The sequence below is a fragment of the Liolophura sinensis genome, unplaced genomic scaffold, assembly GCF_032854445.1.
Source record: "Liolophura sinensis isolate JHLJ2023 unplaced genomic scaffold, CUHK_Ljap_v2 scaffold_21, whole genome shotgun sequence".
Lineage (NCBI taxonomy): Eukaryota > Metazoa > Mollusca > Polyplacophora > Chitonida > Chitonidae > Liolophura > Liolophura sinensis.
This window is the reverse complement of record NW_027017960.1, coordinates 224239-247392: the sequence shown is the minus strand read 5'-3', so window position 1 is coordinate 247392 and position 23154 is coordinate 224239. Positions and strand designations below refer to the sequence as shown.

The following is a 23154-nucleotide window of genomic DNA, read 5'->3' as shown; positions in this document are numbered from 1 at the left end:
CGGAGGGTTATCATGTAGAAGGTTTCTTCATAGGACAGATGTTTTGGCTGAAACCTGGACACCTGATTAGCTCTTGTTGTCGTGTGGAGTGTTATCATGCAGAAGGTTTTCTCATCAACGTTCACCAGCTCTAGTTATCCACGGTAGGATTCCTAAAACGTTTGATGGATTGCGTCCGCAATTTAAAATAATTACCTTCTTATCAAATTTCAAAAACCTTCAGATTTAAGCAGGTTGAAATTTTGTAATGAAACAGGAAGTACAGGCGATGAAAACTGCACCCTACAACAGTGTTCCATCTTAGATTCAGATCCTAAGCCGACATGTCATTTCGTACCAAAACATTATAGTAATAACAATTTGTCAAATATTTGTCCATAAAACCAACCCTAACTCCACTGTTTACATAGGACAGTGCATTCTGGGAAAAATCGATGTTGCTGTGTTTTCTGAGTTTTGTGTAACATGCCCCTTTTCGGGAGCTACTTAAATTTAGCTATTGTAAAGATGCCACATGTTATCTGTTTGAAAAATCAGTAGTAAAACTAGTTCGTAAGGAAGGTGTAACTGGAACGCTTTTTCTGTGGCAGACTTTTCGACGTAATACTGACTTATGTCATTCCTTTGCATTCTTTTAATGTGATTGTATGTTAAATGTGATGACAAGCAGCATTTTGAGTAGTTCTAGACCAGTGACTTCTAATTAATTGCAATCAACAATCACTGCATACTTGTTTTACCTGATTCTGCTTAAACCATGGTGCTACCGGGAGTGCATTTTACCCCTATTTATGCATTTACATGAACAGTTAAAATATAACCCATAACCGAGGTAAAATGACAAGGGCCTGTTTTTCACCGGTTACTTGTGACAGTTTGCCAGCTAGCACACTATCGTTGTTGTTGTGGTTTTACTCTGCAGGCTGTAGGCCATAATTATATTCTGCCATTATAACGTATTACCCTCATATCTGTGTCATGTACTTTTCCATGTATCGTTGTTAATGGCGCTCCATACTTGTTCATATTGTGCTTATTAAGCTATCATTTTCCATTAGAAACACTTCCATTTTATGAGGGGAACCTCTGTGGCTCCGTCAGCGCGTTAGCGCAGCGTAATGACTCAGAAGCCTATAGCCAATGCGGTCGCTGTGAGTTCAAATCCAGCTCATGCTGGCTTCCTCTCCGGCCGTACGTGGGAAGGTAATAAATAAATACATAAATTCTATGAAGCAATTCTTGAAGAGTGGAAAACATCCACTCAAATACAGCAATCGGAACTTATTTATTGTTAGTCTGCCATTTTCTGTCACGTCTGAAAAAAAAATAAATCATTTATAAGGACCTATGGCATGCAGGCACTGTCCCAGAATGAACATTTCAAAGACAATCTAAAGGATTCTCTAAATTAGTCCACTGACGTGACCCGATTTGCATGAAAGGTCAAGTAGACCTACATATCACCGCCATTGTTTCCTGGTTAGCTTCCTTACTGGTGGTTGGCAAGTCTCCCTTTTCATCATGACAGCCTCGTTCTCGCACAATGTTGGCTATTTATGGAACAAGACTATGGGGAATCCCACACTGACATGGCCGTGCCCCTATCAGTATCTTCGTTATCAGATTCCTCCAACCATGACATAACATTTGTCCTTAAAACAAAAATATATCTGTCGTGCATTAACAAAGCACGAAACGTAGAATTCAACTTTGTACAACACAAACAGGCGGGTTGTTTGAAGGAGTGTTTGGACAGCATTCCTGTGTTGTCAACGGGATACAGAAAATCTCCCATTTCAGTTTTAAACTAGCTCCCTGCCTTAAGAAGGAATAGCTGCATCAATTACATTTCGTAGAGTTGTCATGATTGTGTTGTCCGTTATCTTCGCTTTGTCCTACACGCAGTATCCGTCACGTGTAAAATCTAGGCGATATTTCCTTACCACGTAAACGAGACGCACTCTTCAAATACAGGCGGTATCATAGCACAGTAATGCTTCCGACAAGAGAACCTTTGCGCCACCATGCTATCCCTCACAATTCACAATTTTGAACTTACCGCCTCAGCCTAGAGAATTTCAGCCAGAACTAAGAAGTTCCCAGGTGCCGGACTATTTTTAACTTTTCATAATCTTTACATGCAGGGAGATTCCTTGATGAAACCTCATATCGTCTCTCGAGTTCAACGGTTCTCTGTCTAACACTACTGAGTCATAATCGTGTTGCACAAGTTTTTCAAACCCAAACTTTTCAAATATTCGAGAGGAAAATCGACCGCTCGACTCTGCCGTTACCAGCCGGAAGTTCCGCTCTTGAATGAGCTGGGGCGTTATGGCCACCATTTTTATCCTTGACGCTGGTGTTTCTCTGCAACACAAATGCCTCTGAAATTCGCCAGTGTATCTACGTTGTATTTAGCGAATAGATTTAGCCCTTCGTATAGCTTGTCGATACCCTCGTAACTCAGGGCAAGTTTTCTCATTTTAGGGTCGTCTTTGGAAAAATTATACGCGTCTGGTTTATCGTTTACGATTTCCCCGGTTGGCGAAACGATAGCGAGAACATACATTCTGTCCTTCAGACAGACTGGAAAGGCGACGTCGAACCACAACACTCCGTCCTCTCTTCCGGTCATATCGAGGCTCTTGCTGAGAGACTCTTTGTCGATGGACCCGGTACTCACGAACTGGCGCACCCGGTCTTTAAAATCGAACGTTAATGTCGGCCATGCTTGACGAAAAGATAAAGAAAATCATCCTACAATGCAAGAGAATCAATGTTCTTTCAGTAAATACAAAAATGCTTTTATCAAAAATAAGTGAAGATATAAGTGGAGACATGCTCGATGATTTAGATTTTGTTCTAAAACACAGCATTTGTGGAAAACTAGTATAATTTAATTTTTTGTTGCAACAGTGCTAACCTCCAACGTATAGATGTGTAGAATTTCTGTTGTTACGTGTCACTAACGAAAGGCAAGTTTGGTAGCGAGCATGACCTTCACAGATTATTGAATGTACAAACAAAATGAAGTCTCATATCTTGGGTCATAAAACTAGTACAGAAAGGCGGGACACGTGGTATCAGCTTATAGCAGACAAGAGGGCGCTTGAGTTCAGCAGATATGGCAGCGCTCAATTTCCCCTTCAATACTCATGTAGACGACAACATGTGGATAATATCGATTATTGGAGCTATACATTACCTGCACCAATGCCCGGGCAGATTTCTTTAATACAATGTCCTTAAGACAAAGGAGAATAGATGAAAGTCACATGCAGATATATGTCTACATCTATGTTATGTTCTTTGACAATGTAGGAAATACGTTTATGTGGTTCATGTAAACGCTACTGACATGGATTATCTGTTTGCATAGTGTGACGTTTGTTTTTACTTTATAAACTATATGTGAGAGTGTATATCACCTGGTCAAGTGGAGCACAGGGAACAAAGATTGTACTTCGTTTATTTTTGACTGTAATTTAATAACAAAACGTTTTCACACATACGATGAGAATCAGTATTGTGGGTGGGGGAAACCGGACTGACGGGTTTAATCACAGTCCTTTGGCAAGTCACTGAAAAACTTTTCCGTGTTTGACGTAGACCTACAGATAGGCACACCATACTGTTTACTGGCGGAGAAAAAGTTGTCTTCAAAGAACGTTGCAGTGCGTAAGCGGTAAAGGAGTACCATGGACTCCTAATTTTCACCTGCTCCATAAAAAGCGGGGAAATTTACAAAGTAATTCCTGCCAAACGTCGGCTTTGAAGCTGCTTATACAGTGTGCGTCCCATAGGATGGAAACACAATCACTTTAAACACTTTAAACACAAGACCAGTTCTCAGCATGGGATGTAAGTTTACCGTTCGTTCTATAGAAGAGTTACCCAACATAATTCAATTTTTTGTGCCTATGTAGAGTTAGAGATTCTGTTGAACTAGCGAGAGCTAATTTTTTAAACAACGCTGGCAGCGAGATCACTCCAAATGAAATTTAAAACGGTAATTATACATTATCCATTATATATTATTATCTACTATTAATTAATGGGGGATAAAGCTCATCATTACAGAAACAAGGAAGGATTTACAATAACACAGGCATACATATATGCTGCATATGTAACGATAGAAATGGTAATAATACTGACGGCTCATGTTGTTTCCTCCCGCGTCCACAACACAACACCCTGCCCATCCCTTCCCCATCCTTTGCCGTATCTCGATAGTACCCAGCACGTTTTACACCCTATCTGTGTTTATTGTAATTGTGGCACAACTATAAGCTGAATGGTGAATAACATCTATTTTATAACATAGGGTCGGTTATGTCTTTCGTAGTCACAAGACTGGAAAAACTGTTAAGTGTGACGTTAAAGACCAATCACTGACTCACCCACTCACCCCCTGCTCTGTTGTCAAATAGCATAGATAGCAGCACTAGTGCAAAACAGTATACTCCTCGTGTGTAACGGAGCGGACATTGGCCCTGCACAAGATTCGGGTTTAAGCCCGGTCATAGACAGGGAATCTGTTGATTTTTTCGCTCTCACTGTTTCTAGAGCCCTGGGGAAAATAAGCGATCGATGACCTCTTGAGGCTGTTTACACAGTCTAACGTTCGGTAAAGGCCACTTGTCTTCCACCAATAGGGGAAAAGTTCGTCAGTAAATTGGTATGGTCGGACTTGTTGGTGATTTGCGCCAGGTACTCCATTTCCACTAACAAAAGTGATTAGTATTGTGTAAAATATAAAACAACCTTTATTTGGCAAAAGATAGCAACATTGTGATGAGAATAATCAAACCATGATCTGTCAGGAAAAACTACACTGTCAAATCAACGCAGAGCGAAATTCCAGCGAGCAGGCAAGATTCGATTGATAACGGGTGCGAGATTTGCATGAGTTTGTCGACAGATTGTCCTCGGAATGTCGCTTAATCTTGCTGTGTTGTTCGAATATAGCTGTTGACGGTTTGTGGCAAACGCTAGCATGGCCGCTTTCGGTTTCCGTAGATTCTGGCACTAAAAAGTTAAAGGTATATAGAATCGATTCTAATTGGATGAACTGAGAGATAGGCAAGTCCAGGCCATATCTGTCCTAAGCTGAATTTTAGATGTGGCAGACCTATTCAAGCGTAACCCACGCTGAAAGGTAAAACTCAGGAAAACCTTTGTCCATTGTCAGTGAGTGAGTGTCGAGTGTGAATCCCTTTAAACGGGGATTTCCAGCAAATAAAACTCATGAAGACGTTTATCTGGGGTGGGTTATGACGTCTCAAATGCACCATACATTTTTTAAAAAAATTTGATGCAGTTTTACATTAAAATCCACATGTTGCCGTGACGTAGTGAAGTGTAGAACCCCGGGCTCAATACCGACTCGAATCAATACCAAAAACTTTGACATCGGTAACATAGTATTTATCTCACTTGACGCTCATAAGCAGACATTAGAATTCCTTGCCATGATGCAAATAAAAAAACGACTAATCATCCTTTGCAGTTTTGAATCGAACACACAAGCCATCTCTGCTTTTCCACTGACCAGTAATCAATAGTCTCCACAATCATACGACTTCATGTGTCTTGCGATTAAAAGACAAGATATTTTAACCACTGGGCTACATTTTCAATGGTCGACTCATGATACGCTCACGGAATAGCGTGCTAGCGCAGCGTAACGACCCCGGAGCCTATCACCAATGCGATCTCTGAGAGTTCAAGTCCAGCTCATGCTGGCTTCCTCTCCGATAGCATATGTATCATGTATAAAGCCTGGCCGCAACCCGCGGATGGTGGTGAGGTTTTTCAGTGATTTTCTCGGTTTCCTCCCACCATAATGCTGGCCGCCGTCGTATAAGTGAAATATTCTTGATAAATTATAGGCTCACAGCGATGTTTTATGACAATTTTCGACCCTAAATAACCTATTTGTATTTATTTACACCACCTGCATTTGTATTTTATACACCTATTTGGTGTGTTACGACGCATTAAAGACTACTTTACTTGTATGACGAACATCAACACAATTTGACAAGCAAAGGCCTACAAACCACTTGTCATCAAAGCCTCGTCCACAACAGTGGCGACTTGATTCGAACTTTTCTCATCTGTATTCGAAATTGTTGGATTCAAACTTGCGACTTCATTATCAATCGGAGTATACAGGTTGTGGAATGTAACTTTAAAATTTGCATACATAAATAATCAATTTAAATGTGTAAAATGCATTTGTTTTTCACAGGTCACATAGAACTGAGCTATGTATCAACAATTAACTTTGAATCATTAAAGTTATATAGATGTAAATAAATGTATTTTATTTGATTTAATTGATTGGTGTTTCACGCCGTAATATTTCACTTATACGACGACGGCCAGCATTATGGTGGGAGAAAACTGGGCAGAGCCAGGGTGAAACCCACGACCATCCGCAGGTTGCTGGAGGACCTTCCCACATATGGCCAGTAAAAAATTGTATATGCTTATGTTAACCTGTTATCATGATATGAGTCATAATGAAATACATCAAATTTAAACAAATTTAATTTCCCGTTGATCCGAATTTCAAACTGCTGAAGTTTGTATTTCAAGTAAATGAAAAACAATCAGCTCATTATTTTCAAACATTGCTGGCATTAGCCCTGAATTCAGAGACTATAATTGTACTTTCAGGACATAACTTTTTTGAGACTGATAACAAGGTATCATACCTGCTTGCTGATCGCGTCACATGATGTCATTGTTAGTGCCAACAGTCCTGACTGTTCTATCTGTTTCTAGCTTGTAACGGAACTATTAAAAAAGAAATTGCGGAAATAAACAGAAAATAAAATAAACCCTTTTCAGGATAACTACAGTTGATCATCGTGTCCAGATTTCAGTCTGAACGTCTGCCTCATTAGGAAACCTTATACATGATAACCTTCCTCACGATAACTACAGTTGGTCATCGTGTACAGGTTTCTGCCTAAACGTCTGTCCCACGGGGAAACCTTTTTATGATAACCCAGGATAACTACAGTTGGTCATCGTCTTGAGCTTTCTGCCTAAACGTCTGTCCCACGAGGAAACCATTTTTATGATAACCCAGGATATCTACAGATGGTCATCGTGTTCAGGTTTCTGCCTAAACGTCTGTCTCACTGGGAAACATCCCGCATTATAACCCTCCGCAGGATAACTGGTTGGTCATCGTGTCCAGGTGTCAGTTTAAACGTCTGCCTCATCAGGAGACCTTATACATGTTAACCCTCCACAGGATAACTACTGATTGTCATCGTGTTCAGGTTTCTCCCTAAATGTCTGTCTTACGGAAAAACACCCTGCCTGATAACCCTCGGCTTGGTAACTACAGTTCGTCATCCTGTTCAGATTTCAATCTAAACGTCTGCCGCATTAGGAAACCTTATACATGATAACCTTCCTCACGATAACTAGAGTTGGCCACGGTGTCCAGATTTCAGTCTCATGAGGTAACCTTCTGCCTAATAACCCTCCTCAAAATAACTACAGTTCGTCATCGTGCCCAGTTTTCATCAGCATGTTTGTTCAGTGAGGAAACCCTTCTGCTTTCTCCGAAAACTTCCATATAAATTCAAAATCCACGACTGCTTGGCTTTTTGACGACAATTTCTTTCCGTACGTGATCAGTTCCGGACTGTACAGTCCTGAAGATTTCATAGTGTTCACCTAATAGTGAACCAATTGCTGATCAGACACTGACACTCACGCCCAAATGGAGACATGGGTGTAAACAAAGCATCTGTGGAGTTGGGGAGGGGGGGATGGTTGCCCTTGTCAGTTAATCGATTCTAACACTTTGGTGGATCATAGGTAGATTACATCAGCTACACAGTCACCGGACAGGGGATGGGTTGGGTCTCTAGATCCACCAAACCGAGAAAAGGGTGTAATCTGCTGATAGAAAAAGCTCTTCATAGACTCATAATCATTTTGCAAAAACTGTTTTCACATCTTAAAAACTGTGGAAAATACATTTATTACCATATTTGTTGCGTGACGAAAAATGGTTGAATTTGAATTTGAATGTAACAAGCATGCTACCTTACGTAGTTTATTCTATTGATCACGTGGTTTTATTTCCAGAGTATACGTTTGTGGTATTAAAATTCCGAACAGTTGCTATGTGTCGACATTCGCATATCAAGTGACAGAAAACACTTACATTTTTAAGCTGACTGAGATGATAGGGCAGCACATGAATTGTGTTAGTGTCAAAAACCCTTCAACTGTAGAAGTAAACACAAAAGCGATTTGCGGAAAGTCTGCTTATGACCACTTCACCTCCACCAATATGTTGTGCATTTATGTGCGTCACCTCCAGGAATGTTCCTCACCAACTTGCCAAAGGTGAGTGGTTTTCATATGCACTACGGTTTCAAGCAGCCATAATACTGGACGCCATGGTAAAAGTGAAACATTCTTGAAGATACGGTGTTAAACAAAAATCAAATAAGTAAATAAATAAATAAATCAATAAATAAAAGAATAAATAAATATGTACATTTTTTTGTCTTATCACACTAGTGGTAAGTTCACGCGAAGGTATGTCCGATTTGGCTATACTTACTTGTTTGTACCTAATCTTCCTCCTTTTCCGGAGATCGTCGTCTCTGACTCTATACGATCACATCAGACTCCGTACCAGCCAACCTGGTTCCACACGTCTCAAGTGTCAGTTGATAAACTGAAGTCAAATGAGAATTTTGTTTAATTTTATATTTTTGAAAGAGAATTTCTGAGGATCAGTAATTGCACAATACGATTGCCTCTACAATACGATTGCCTCTAAAGTTGACAAACTTTTCTGTAGTTAGGCCACATCATATACTATGTATTAAAAATTAAAAACCAAGCGTATCAGGTATTCTTTTAAACATTAGGCGTACTCTCAGATCTTGGTTTTCCAGTCTCATATTTCGAATGTGGAGTAAAACCTTTGTGACAGATGTACCATTAGAGGAATTGCTTCCCGGTATTGAGTAATAACGTAATATTTATTTATATATTTGTCTAATTCTTCCTGACTGTAACTTTAACTAACAAGTACATACGTAATTATATCAAAGTATGTTTACATGCAGTTCGCAGCTGTAGGTTAGAACTAGTAGATACATGAGTACGCAGCTATAATGCTGCACACAGTAGCGCTAGCAAAAAGTAGATGTACATATACAGACAGTATATAAAACACATCTGTTTTAGCAAGCCAAGTTCATACATAAGTACACAGATAGTTTACAACACACAGATATTAGTACAATCAAAAAATTAATCCGTTAAATCTAACAGAAGATCCGTTATCTGTGTGATGCTGGAATGTATTCTGTTGGTGCAGCAGATTGTTCTGTTTAGTTTAAAACACATATTGTATTAGTTTAACATAACCATTCTATTAGATTAGGAGAAGATTATGTTGAATGTGAAACAATATTATGCTATGATAGCAGATACTTTCGGGCATAACTCAGCCAACCGACTTTCTCTCTTCCAGACTAGGCCAAATACAGTTCTAATAGGAGTATCTTTCCTACACAACCATTCACATGATGAGAAAACAGATTATATACGGCAATGAGGTGTTTTGTACTCAGAGCATGCGTTCCGCACACAGTCACACGTTAGAAACTTTATTTTATGCAGATGGTGTGTAAAAGAAATTACCTTAGCCATACAGACAGCCTGACACACACAGAGTCACACGTTAGAAAGCCATTTTCATGTAGGCGGTTTTCTAAAGAAATTACCTTAGCAATACAGTTAACGTACAACACACAATCCCTTGTTAGAGAGCCAATATCTTGTAGATGGCATTTGAAAGAAATTACCTTGGCCATACAAACAACGTGCTAGATACAGTCACACGTTAGAAAGTCTGCTTCATGCAGATGGTGTGTGAATAAAATTACATTGGCCATACAGACAACCTGCCACACACAGTCACACGTTAAAAAGCCATTTTCATGCAGGTGGCATGCAAAAGAATTTACCTTCGCAATACAGAAATCGTGCCACACACAGTCACACGTTAGAGGGTCAATGTCTTGCAGATGGCATGTGAATAAAATTACCTTGGCCATACAGACAATCACACGTTAGAAAGTCTTTTTCATGAAGATAGTATGTAAAAGAAAGTACCTTAGCAAGACAGACAACATGCCCCACACAATCACACGTTAGAAAGTCAGTTTCATGCAGAGAGTATGTAAAAAAAAGTATCTTGGCCAAAGACACAACGTAGCACCCACAGTCCCCCTTTGGAAAGTCAATTTAATGTAAATGGTATGTAAAAAAAATTACCTTGTCCATACAGACAACGTGCCACAGACAGTCACACGTTAGAAATTCTATTTTATGCAGATGGCGTGTAAACGAAATTACCTGAGCAAAACAGACAACGTGGCACATACAGTCACTCGTTAGAAAGTCTATTTCATGCAGATGGTATTTAAAAGAAATTGCATGAGCAAAACAACACAGTCACGCGTTGGAAAAAATTTCTTGCAGATGGCATGTGACAGAAAATACCTTGGCCATACAGACAACCTGCCCCACACAGTCACACGTTAGAAGGTCTTTTTCATGCAGATGGTATGCATATGAAATTACCTTAGCAAAACAGACAACGTTGCAAACACAGCCCCGCGTTTAAAAGTCAATTTCTTGCAGATGGCTTGGGGAAGAAATTACCTTGGCCATGCAGGCAACCTGCCACACACCGTCACACTTTCATACAGATTGTATGCAAAATAAAGTACCTTAGCAATACAGACAACATGTCACACAGAGTCACATGCTAGAAAGTGAACTTCATGCAGATGGTATGCAAACGAAAATAACTTAGCAATACACACAACGTGACACATACAGTCACACCTTAGAAAGTTAATTTCATGCAAATGAGCTATGCAAAATAAATTACCTTAGCATTACAGACAGCCTGCCACACAGAGTCACACGTGAGAAAGTCTATTTTTGCCACTTAACAAGAGCGTGCCACATAAAATCACACGTTAGAAACTTTATTTTTTGCAGATGGTGTGTAAAAGAAATTACCTCGCAATAGATACAATGTGTCGCATACAGTCGCACGTTAAAATGTCATTTTCATGCAGATGGCATGCAAAAAAAATTACCTTACTCATACAGACAACGTGCCACACACAGTCACACGTTGGAAAGTCTATTTAATGCTAACTTAAGAAAGTGCCACACATAGTCACACTTTAAAAAGTATTCTTTATGCAGGTGGAATGCAAAAGTAATTACCTTAGCAATTCAGACAACGTGCCACACACGGTCTCGTTGGAAAGTTTTTTCACAGGCAAATATGCAAATTTTATAAGAAAACATAAAAAATAAAGACAAGTAGCCAGCTATAAATGACTAATTTGCACACTTGTGAAATTTATTTTCTTTGTGTCTAGCATCTGCTGGGGGAATTTGGGAGAGCTACTGGCGGCTTCAGTGTAAAATTCAAAGCTTTGTTTGTTGTTTACAAATAGAATATAACAGTTTAATCCTCAGACTTTAGACATACAAGGATATTGCTTCTCTACTTTTTACCTGTGAAGCAGAAACGTTCTTCCGTAACATCACTCGTAAATTTCGGAAAAAAATGCAGGTGCTCAGATTTTGATCGCATTTTTGCGAAGTGAGTCAAAATGTCGAGTTTAAAGCAATAAAAAAAGAAAAGGTTTTGTGCTTACTTCTACAGTTGAAGGATTGTTGACATTAACACAGTACATGTGTTGTCCTATCATTTCACTCGGCATAAAAATGTAACTGTTTTCTGTCAAGTGATATACAACTGTCGTCAAAATGCAACTGTTCGGAATTTTAATACTACAAACGTATACTCTGGAAATAAAACCACGTGACCAGTAGAATAAACTACGTCAGGCAGCATGCTTGTTACCTTCGTCACGCAACAAATATGGTAATAAATGTATTTTCAAGAGTTTTTAGGATGTGAAAACAGTTTGTGCAAAGTGATCTTGCATCATGCTTTTTCTATCAGCATATTACATTCTAACTTTCTCTGTTTGGTGGATCTAGAGACCCAACCCATCCCCTGTCCAATAACTGTGTAGCTGATATAATCTACCCAGTGTTAGAATTAATTAACTCACAAGGGCAACCAACACTCCCCCCCACTCCCCTCAGACTCACACCGCCCAAATAACGATAATAAACTCCCCTGGAAGAATAAGAATTGGTTCCAACTTACCAACTTTATCTTGAGAATACATAAGAGAATATCCCATCAACAAAAGGCAGGGGAACAGCAGGAAAACCGATGCTTTGTTCACACCCATGTCTCCGTTTGGGCGTGAGTGCCAGGGTCTGATCAGCGGTTGATTCACTATAAGGTGAACACTTTGAAGTTTTCAGAACAGTCTGGAAGGGATCATGTACGTTGAAAGAAATTGTCGTCAAAAAGCCAAGCCGTCGTGGATTTTGAATTTGAATGGAATTGCGTTAAGTTTTCCTCACTGAACAAACCTTAGCTGAAAACTGGGCACAATGACTAACTGTAGTTATGTTGAGCAGGGTTATCAGACAGAAGGTTACCTCATGAGACTGAAATCTGGACACCGTGGCCAACTCTAGTTATCGTGAGGAAAGTTATCATGTATAAGGTTTCCTAATGAGACACACGTTCAGGCTGAAATCTGGACACGACGACCAACAATAGTTATCGTGAGGAAGGTTATCATGTATAAGGTTTCCTGATGAGGCAGATGTTTAGACTGAAATCTGGACACGATGACCAACTGTAGTTCTCCTGCCAAGGGGGGGGGGGGGGGTAATCAGGCAGGGTGTTTTCCCATGAGACAGGCATTTAGGCAGAAACCTGAACACGATGACCATCTGTAGTTATCCTGCGGATGGTTATCATGAAGAAGGTTTTCCCTTGGGACAGACGTTTGGGCGGAAACCTGAACACGATGACCAACTGTAGTTATCCTGCAAAAGGTTCTCGTCGTTTCACGTGATAAGTTGTACTGGACTGGGACACTGACAATCTACACTAAAAATATTTACATAAGTTCTGTATGTTTATTTTATTGTCTGTTTAGTTCCGGATTTTCTTTTTTAATGGTTCCGTTACAAACAAGTAACGGGCAGAACAGCCGAGATTTCCTGGTAGGCACTAATAATGACATCATGTGACGCGATCAGCAAACAGATATGTCACCTTGTTATCAGTCTCAAAAGAGTTATGTCCTGAAAATACAATTATAGTCTCTAAATCTAGGGCTAATGCCAGCAATGTTTGATAATAATGAGCTGATTGTGTTTCATTTCCTTGAAATACAAACTTCAGCAGTTTGAAATTCGGATCAACGAGAAATTAAATTTGTTCAAATTTGATGTATATCATCATGACTCATATCATAATAACAGGTTAACATAAACATACACAAGTATTTACCGGCCGTATGTGGGAAGGTCTGCCAGCAACCTGCGGATATTCGTGGGTTTCCCCCGGGTTCAGCCTGGTTTCGTCCCACCATAATGCTGGCTGCCGTCGTATAAATGAAATATTCGTGAGTACGGCGTAAAACACCAATCAAATAAATCAAATAAAATTATTTATATACATATAACTTTAATGATTGAAAGTTAATTTTTGATACATAGCTCAGTTCTAAGTGACATGTGAAAAAGAAATGCTTTTTTACACATTTTAACTAGTTATTCATTGATGCAAATTTCGCCACTTTTGTGGACAAGGCTTAATGAAGAGCGGTTTGTAGGCCCTTACCTGTCAAATTGTGCTGATATTCGTCATACAAGTGAAGTAGTCTTTAATGCGTCGTAATACACCAGTCGCACATAGGTTATAAAGGGCCGGGAAATAATCATAAAACATTGCTGTGAGCCTATAATTTATTAAGAATATTTCACTTGTACGACAGCGGCCAGCATTATGGTCGGAAAACCCCACGACCATCCGCAGGTTGGCGCAAGACCTTATACATGATACATATGCTTCCGGAGAGGAAGCCAGCATGAGCTAGACTTGAAACTCACAGCGATCGCATTGGCGAGAGGCTCCGGGGTCATTACGCTGCGCTAGCACGCTAACCAACTGAGCCACGGAGGGACCCGTGAGGATATAATGATTCGAACATTGAAAATGTAGCCCAGTGGTTAAAATTTCTTGTCTTTCAGCCCCAAGACACATGAAGTCGTATAACTGTGGAGACTATTGTTTACCGGTCAGTGGAAGGGCAGAGATGGCTTTGTGTGTTCGATTCAAAACTGCAATGGATAATTAGTCGATCTTTTTTATTTGCATTATGGCAAGGGGATTCTAATGTCTGGTTCTTAGTTTGAATCGTGTTTAACGTTGCATTTCAACATCATTTCGGGAGGGGCCTCCGTGGCTCAGTCGGTTAGAGCGCTAGCGCAGCGTAATAACCCAGGTGCCTCTCACCAATGCGGTCGCTGTGAGTTCAAGTCCAGCTCATCCTGGCTTCCTCTCCGGCCGTAAGTGGGAAGGTCTGCCAGCAACCTGTGGATGGTCGTGGGTTTCTCTGCCCAGTCTCACCCACCATAATGCTGGCCCGCCGTCGTATAAGTGAAATATTCTTGAGTTACGGCGTAAAACACCAATCAAAAAAAAAAAAAATAAAACATCATTTCGATTATATCACGACGGTGTCTCCTTGTAGCACACTGGACGGAACACCCAAAAATTATAGTGCTACCTCACTGTTACGCCATGCCGAAGACAACAGACATGCTGCCCAACCCAGTCACATTATTCTAACACGGAACAAAACAGTACTTGGTCCATTCGTCTTACACTCAGCGTCACAGCAACATGTGGATTTTAATGTAAAACTGCATGAGATTTTTTGACAATGTATAGTGTATTTGAGACGTCATAATCCACCACAGCTTAAGGTCCTCAAGAGATTTATTTGCTGGAAGTCCCCCGTTTAAAGAGATACACAATCGACACTGACTGGCTTACTATGGACAAAGGTTTTTACTGAGTTTTACTTTTCAGCCTTGGTCACGCTTGAATAGATCTGCCACACCTAAAATTCAGCCTAGGACAGGCATGGCCTGGACTTGCCTATCCCTCAGTTCAGCCAATTCAAGAATCGATTCTGTATATCTTTAACTTCTGAGTGCCAGAATCTACGGAAACCGGATGCGACCATGCTAGCTTTTTGCCACAAACCGTCAACAGCTATATTCGAACAACACAGCAAGATTGAGCGACATTCCAAGGACAATCTGTCGAAAACCTCATGCAGATCTCGCACCTGTTATCGATCAAATGTTGTCCTGCTCGCTGAATGTCGCTCTGCGTTGATTTCGCGACCAAATCTCGGCTGAAACTTGACAGAATCATGACAATGTAGTTTTTCCTGACAGATCATGGTTTGATCATTCTCGTCACAATGTTGTGAATCTTTGCTAAATAAAGACTGTTTTATACTTTACACGATACTAGGTCACATTCGTGAGTGGAAATAGAGTATCTGGCGCAAATCACCAACCAAGTCCGACCATACCAATTCACTGACGAACTTTCCCCCCATTTGTGGAAGACAAAGTGGCCTTTAACGAAAGTTAGACTGTGTAAACAGCCTCAAGAGGTCGTCCATAGGTGATTTTCCCCATGGCTCTGGAAACAGTGAGAGCGAACGAATTCACAAATTCCCTGTCTAAGACCGGGTTTGAGCCCGAATCTTGTGCAAGGCCAATGTTCGCTCCGTTCACAGGAGGAATATACTGTGTTGCAATAGTGCTGCTATCTATGCTCTTTGACAACGCAGCACAAGGAGTGAGTGGGTGAATCAGCGCTTGGGCTTTAACGTCATACTTAACAGTTTTCCAGTCTTGTGACTACGAAGGACATAACCGACTTTATGTACTTAAATGGATGTTGTTCACCATTAAGCTTATAGTTGTGCCACAATTACAATAAACACAGATAGTGTGTAAAAGGTGCTGAGTACTATCGAGATACGGGCAAAGGATGGGGAGGGGATGGGCAGGGTGTTGCGCTGTGGAAGGGAGAGGAAACAACATGAGCCGCCACAATTATTATAATTTCTACCAATACATATTCAGCGTAAATGTGTGCCCTGTGCTATCGTAAATCCTTCCTTCTTTCTGTAATTATGAGCTTTATCGGCCTCTAACAAGTAATTGGTATTTTATGATTATAATATATAATGGATAACGTATAATTACCGTTTTAAATTTCATTTAGAGAGATCTCGCTGACAACGTTGTGTAAAACATTTAGCTCTCGCTAGTTCAACAGAATCTCTTGCTCTGCATAGGTAAATAAAACCGATTTATGTTGGGTAATTCTTCAATAGGACGAACTGTAAACTTCCATCCCATGCTGAGAACAGGCCGTGGCCGAGTGTTTAAAGTGTATGTTTTCCATCCTATGGGACACACTCCGTATAGGCAGGTTCTAACCCATTGATTGATATGAATTACTTTGTGAATTTCCCCGCTTTTATGGGACAGGAGAAAAGTAGGACTCGATGGTGCTCCTTTACCACCAGTGAACAGTATGGTGTGCCTATCTGTTGGTCTACGTCAAACATGGAAAAGTTCCTAAGTAACTTGTCAACATTCTATGGTTAGACATGTGCAGCCGGCTTCCCTCACCCACAAAACTGACCCCCATCGTATATGTGAAAACTTTTTTCTCATTAAATTACAGTAAAAAATAAATGAAATACAAATCCTTGTTCACTGTGCTCCACTTCACCAGTTGATATATTGTCCCACGAATAGATTATAAAGTAAAACCAAAGGTCACACTATGCAAACAGATAAACCATGAATCGCATAAAAGTATGACCTACATTGTCAAAGACCATAACATAAAAATAGACATATATCTGCCTGTGAGTTTCGTCTGTTCTCCTATATCTTAAGGACGCTGTGTTAAAGAAATCTCCCCGGGCATTGGTGCAGGTAATGTAGTTACAATAATCGACATCATACATATTTTGTCGTGTACATGAGTATTGAAGGGGGAGAGTGAGTGTCCCCAGATTTGCAGACCTCAAGCGCCCTGTTCACTGCTACAAGCTTATACCACATGCCCCGCCTGTCTGCTAGTTTTATCACCCAAGATATGGGACTTCACTGTGTTTGTTTCAACATGTCGCCTATATTCAACAATCTGTGAAAGTCTTGCTCTCTACTAAACTTGCCTTTCGTGAGTGACACGGAACGCCGGAAATTCTACACATCTATACGTTGGAGGTTTGTACTGTCGCAAGAAAAAAAAATGAAATTAGACTAGTTTTTCATTAAACGAGGCAAAGGGATCAGTACTCGGTGTTGCTTAGTCCACCAACAGAGTAATGACTTTTGCAGGAATACAGTATAGTGGAAAGCTTACAGCTACCAGAGTAAACCAGAATGGCGACCACGGGCGATAAATAATAAATGGTCACAGCTAAAAGATGACATACGGCCTTATGTCAACTCACCTGAGTTAGGCTTTATATTCTAACCATTCGCGCAAATGCTTAAAGTGCCACTCTGGTCAGAATACAAATGGAGTAGAAATATTACAGTGATATGAAAGAAATCCTACGGATTAAGCCTAACACTATGTTTCAGTAGGATTTTGATGAATAACACTATTTAACCCATATAACTAAAGATTCCGTGAAAAACAAAATCTTCGGCTGTGTCCCTAAATTTTGCCGGATGTCACCTGAAAATAGTCCCTGTATGACGTCGAATCAGGCAGATGTGACGTTGAGTAAGGCCTTTATGATGGGATGACGTCAAAAGCGTTTGAAAGGGCATCGTCATTTGTGGATATACGTCAGCGATTGATGACGTCATGTGTTCGCGGGTGACTTCACACCAGGCATAGTGGAATGGACAGAAATATCTTCTATCCGTATACTCTGATGAAACGTGCAACATCGGTTTTAATTGACTGCAATATTTTCACAATTTAGGAAAGCAGTTCAGACTAACCCAGTCTTTATCAATTCACCTTGCGTTTAGGACACAGATGCTTTGACACCAAAGTAGCTCTTTAAATAGCACCAAAGCAAATTACATGGACCCCCCCCCCCCCCCCCCCCCCCCCCCATCTACGTGGCTTGAACAGAAAATTCGTTTTATCCGTTTATCACACCCAATGTGTCCGAATATGGGAAACTTTTGTGTGCTCGTTCATTTCTTAGATCCTCAAATCAAATTCGAAACGCGGCGTGTTACATATATACGTTTGAAACAGTGGCATAAAGAGTTGAATATATTCTCTGCATTTGCCTGTCTAACCGGCACTCGTGTAATAATCGCTGCAAACCTTTGACAAAAATTAAACAGTCCACTGAAATAGAGTTTTTAATCATGGATAAATTAAACAACAAACACAATCTTTATCATCAAACACGTCTCCACTTATATCTTCACTTGTTTTTGATGAAGGCTTCTTTGTATTTACTGAAACGACTTTGATTTCCTTGCATTCCAAGATGATTTTCTTTATCTTTTTCATCAAGCATGGCCGACATTAAGGTTCGAATGTTGTGTGCTGACGGCGAAGACCGGGTGCGCCAGTTCGTGTGTATCGAGTTCTTCGACAAAGAGCCTCTCAGCAAGAGCCTCAATATGACCGGAAGTGAGGACGGAGTGTTGTGGTTCGACGTCGCCTTTCCAGTCTGTCTGAAGGACAGATTGTCTGTTCTGGCTATCGATTCGTCAACCGGGAAAATCGTCGGTCTTCGGTTTGCAGCCATAGTGTACAAAGATAAACCAGACGCGTATAATTTTTCCAAAGACGACCCTAAGATGAGAAAACTTGCCCTAAATTACGAGATTAGTGACAAGCTATACGAAGGGCTAAATCTGTTCGCTAAATACAACGTTGACACACTGGTGAATTTCAGAGGCATTTGTGTTGCAGAGAAATATCAGCGTCAAGGAATCGGGACGAAAATGGTGGCCAAAACGCTCCAGCTCATTCAAGAGCGGAATTTCCGGTTGCTAACGGCAGAGTCGAGCGGTCGATTTTCCTCTCGAATATTAGAAAAGTTTGGATTTGAAAAACTTGTACAACACGATTATAACTCAGTATTCTTAGAGGGAAAATGACAGACGAATTAGGGTTTCATCAAGGAATCTCCCTGCATGTAAAGATTATGTAAATTTAGGAATAGTCCAACACCTGGGAACTTCTCAGTTCTGGCTGAAATTCTCTAGGCTGAGGTGATAAATTCAAAATTGTGAACTGTGAGGGATAGCATAATGGCGTGAAACTTCTTTACTCGGAAGTATTATGATGCTATGAAACCACCTGTATTTGAAGAGTGTGTCTCGTTTACGTAGTAAGGAAATATCTTCTAGAGTTTACACGTGACGGATACCGCGTGTAGGCCTACATGAAGATAACGGACAGCACAATCATGACAACCCTTGGAAATGTAATTGACGCAGATATTCCTTCTTAAGGTTGGGAACCATTTTAAATCTGAAATGAGAGATTTTCTGTATCCCGTTGACAACACAGCAATGCTATCCAAACAATCCGCCTGTTTGTGTTGCAGAAAGTTGAATTCTATGTTTCGTGCTTGTTAATGCACGACAGACATTTTGTTTTATTTACAAATGTTATGTCATGGTTGGAGGAATCTGATAACGAAGATACTGATAGGGGTACGGCCATGTCAGTGTGGGATTCCCCATAGCCTTGTTCATGATGAAAAGGGAGATTTGCCAACCACTGGTAAGGAAGCTACCTCGGAAACAATGGCGGTGATATGCAGGTCTACTTGACTTTTCAATCAAATCGGTTCACGCCTCTGGACTAATTTTGAAAATGACTTAGATTGTCTGAAATCTTCATTCTGGGCCAGTGCTTGACTGCTATAGGGCCTTATAAATGTTTTTTTCTCAGACTAACAATAGCAGACTATTAATAAATAATATTAATTTTTTTCTATAACTCTAAGATACGATTGTTGTGTTTGACTGGATGAAGCCTCTCACGAATGCGGTTGCTCTCAGTTCAAATCTAGCTCGTGCTGGCTTCCTCTTCGGCCGTACGTGGGAAGGTAATTTACGTAACTCCCCAAACGGTGCATGTTACACAAAGCTCAGATAAACATAGCGACATCCATTTTTCCCAGAATGCACTGGCCTACGTAAACAGTGAACTTAGGGCTGTTAAATTTTATAGCCATAGTGTTTATTTTTGGCATAATATCCATTTCGTTATTACATGTTTATGTATTGTTGTTTAGTTTTTTAGTTACTGAATTTTTGTATAACGGCGTATAATATTCATGAGCTTTTCACTTTACACGTTAAAAAGCATTGTCATAGTTTAAACAAATTGTCATCTACTATAATGTCCTGGAATGAAATGACATGTAGGCTTAGGATCGGAAACTAAATTGGAACACTGTTGTCGGGTGATTGGCAATTTTAATATATAATTAGGCCTAATTATGAAATTACAAAAGATATCATTTACGGGTTCTATGATGTACACAGCGTTGGACAACCAGCGGAGGCCGGTTCCCTCTCACCATTATGCTGGCTGCGGTCGTATAGGTGAAATATTCTCGAGAAAGATCTCAAGTCAAATGAATACAAAATAAGGAACACAACGTTTGGCTACTAATTTGGGACGAACCATCAAGGCCTGTACTTCCTGTTTCATGACAAAATTTCAGCTTGCTTAAATGTGAGCTTTTGAAATTTGATAAAAGGCCTATTATTTTAAATTGCGGACATAATCCATCAAACGTTGCAGTAATTCTACGGAGGATAACTAGAGCTGGTGAACATCCCCGGTCTTCCATTCTCTTGATGAGGAAACTTGCTGCATGATAACACTCCACACAGTAACCAGAGCTAATCAAAGTGCCCAAGTTTTAGCCAAAACGTCTGTCTCATGACGAAACCTTCTACATGATAACCGCCCGGAGGTTAACTACCATTGGTGATCGTATCCAGGTTTTAGTCTAAACGTCTGCCTCATCAAAAAACCTTCTACATGATAACCTTCTGCAAAGTAACTACCGTTGGTCATCGTGCCCAGGATTTAGTCTAAACGTCTGCCTCATCAGGAAACCGTCTACATGATAACCCTCCGCAGGGTAACTACCGTTGGTCACAGTGCCCAGGATTTAATCTAAACGTCTGCCTCATCAGGAAACCGTCTACATTATCACCCCCGCAGGGTAACTAGCGTTGGTCATCGTGTCCAGGTTTCAGTCTAAACGTCTACCTCATCAGGAAACCGTCTACATGATAACGCCTGCAGGGTAACTAGCGTTGGTCATCGTGTCCAGGATTCAGTCTAAACGTCTAGCTCATCAGGAAACCGACTACATGATAACGCCCGCGGGGTAACTACGGTTGGTCATCGTGTCCAGGTTTCAGTGTTACCGCCTGCCTCATCAGGAAACCGACTACATGATAACCCCCGCAGGGTAACTACCGTTGGTCATCGTGCCCAGGTTTCAGTCTAAACGTCTACCTCATCAGGAAACCGTCTACATGATAACCTTCCGCAGGTTAACTACCGTTGGTCATCTTGTACAGTTTTTAGCTGAATGTTTGTTCAGTGAGGAAACCTTGTGGTTTTCTCCGAAAATTTAAGGGAATTCCATTCAAATTCTAATTTCACGACCGCTTGGCTTTCTTAAGACAACGCACATTTCCTTCAACGTACGTGATCAGTTCCGGGCAACACAGTCTTGCAAACTTTAAAGTGTTCACCTTACAGTGAATCAACCACTGATCAGACATTGGCACTCATGCCCAAACGGAGACATGGGTGTGAACAAAGCATCGGTCTCCCTGCTGTTCCCTTGTCTTTTGTTGATGGGATATTCTGTTATGTCTTCCGGAGATAAAGTTGGTAAGTTGGAGCCAATTCTTATTCTTTTAGGGGAATTTACTCTCGCTTTGCCCAGCGTTACGCTTTTGGGAGTGGGGGGGGGGGGGGTAGGGTGGTGGTTACCTTTTCTTGGAGTTGTCAGTTAATCAGTTCTAACACTTTGTTCGATCATAGGTAGATTATATCAGCTACGCAGTCACTGAGTAGGGAATGGTTGTGTCTCTAGATTCAGTAAATGGATTAAGTTAGAATTTTATAAACTGATAGAACCAGTGACACAACACCACTTTCCTAAAAGCGTTTTCATATCTTGAAAGCTGTGAAAATATACCGGTTACCATGTTTGTCACATGACCCAAAATGGTTGAATTTGAATATAAGCAATTAGACGAGGTAAGGTCTACTGATGACGTGGTCTTGTTCCCGATGTACCGGTATACGTGTGTGGTAAATTCTGATGAAAATCTGAACAGTTACATTTAGATATCACGTGACAGAAAACATTTACTTCTTCAAAAGCTAAAAACTACTGAAATGAATGGACAGCACATGTACTGTGTTAGGGTCAGAAATCCTTCAACTGTGTAAGTGAACACAAAATATATTATTGTTTTCCTTTGGTTTTTGTTTCTCTTATTTTTTTTTTGTTTGTTTGTTTGTTTTAAACTCGACATTTTGACTGATGTGTCTCGTTTACGCAAACTAACCCTAACAAAATAAGATCCAAAGCTGAGCACCTGCATTTTTCCCGAAATTTTCTAGTGATGTGACGAAAAACCATGTCTGCTTTAAAGCTGAAAAGTAGTGAGGCAATAACCTCGTATGTCTAAAGTCTGAGTGTTAAACCGTTGAACTGTATTTGTGAACATTTAAGAAACAGGGGATTAAACTTCGTACTTTAGTTTATATCGCAAACATCACCCAGTAAAGTCCTGCAGTTTTACATTTAAGACGCCAGGAGATGTTCCAAAGTCCCTGATAACCTAAAGGCCAAGCACGACACGGGGAAAACAAAATTCACAAGCGTGCATATCAGTGATTTATAGCTGGCTACGTGTACCTATATTTTATTTTGCATTTTAAAAAGATGTGTATATTTGTCAGTAAAAACTTTCCGACGTTGTGGCACGTTGCCTGTATTGCTAAGGTAATTTCTTTTGCATGCCATCCGCATGGCTGCATGACTTTCTAACGCGTGACTTTGTGTGGCAAGTTGTCTGTATTGCTAAGGTATTTTCTTTTGC

The 23154-nt window shown here is 40.4% G+C and overlaps 1 protein-coding gene across 1 annotated transcript; it reads left to right on the top strand.

Moving 5' to 3' along the window:
* The first annotated feature begins 18564 nt into the window (after positions 1 to 18564).
* On the top strand, positions 18565 to 19155 carry LOC135481324 (uncharacterized). Its single transcript, XM_064761164.1, has one exon. It carries the CDS (start codon positions 18565 to 18567, stop codon positions 19153 to 19155), a length of 591 nt encoding a protein of 196 aa, XP_064617234.1.
* Positions 19156 to 23154: the final 3999 nt, after the last annotated feature.

Bases quoted from the DNA above. Each gene is read 5' to 3' on its own strand.
- LOC135481324 (XM_064761164.1), top strand. From the start codon at position 18,565: ATGGCCGACATTAAGGTTCGAATGTTGTGTGCTGACGGCGAAGACCGG.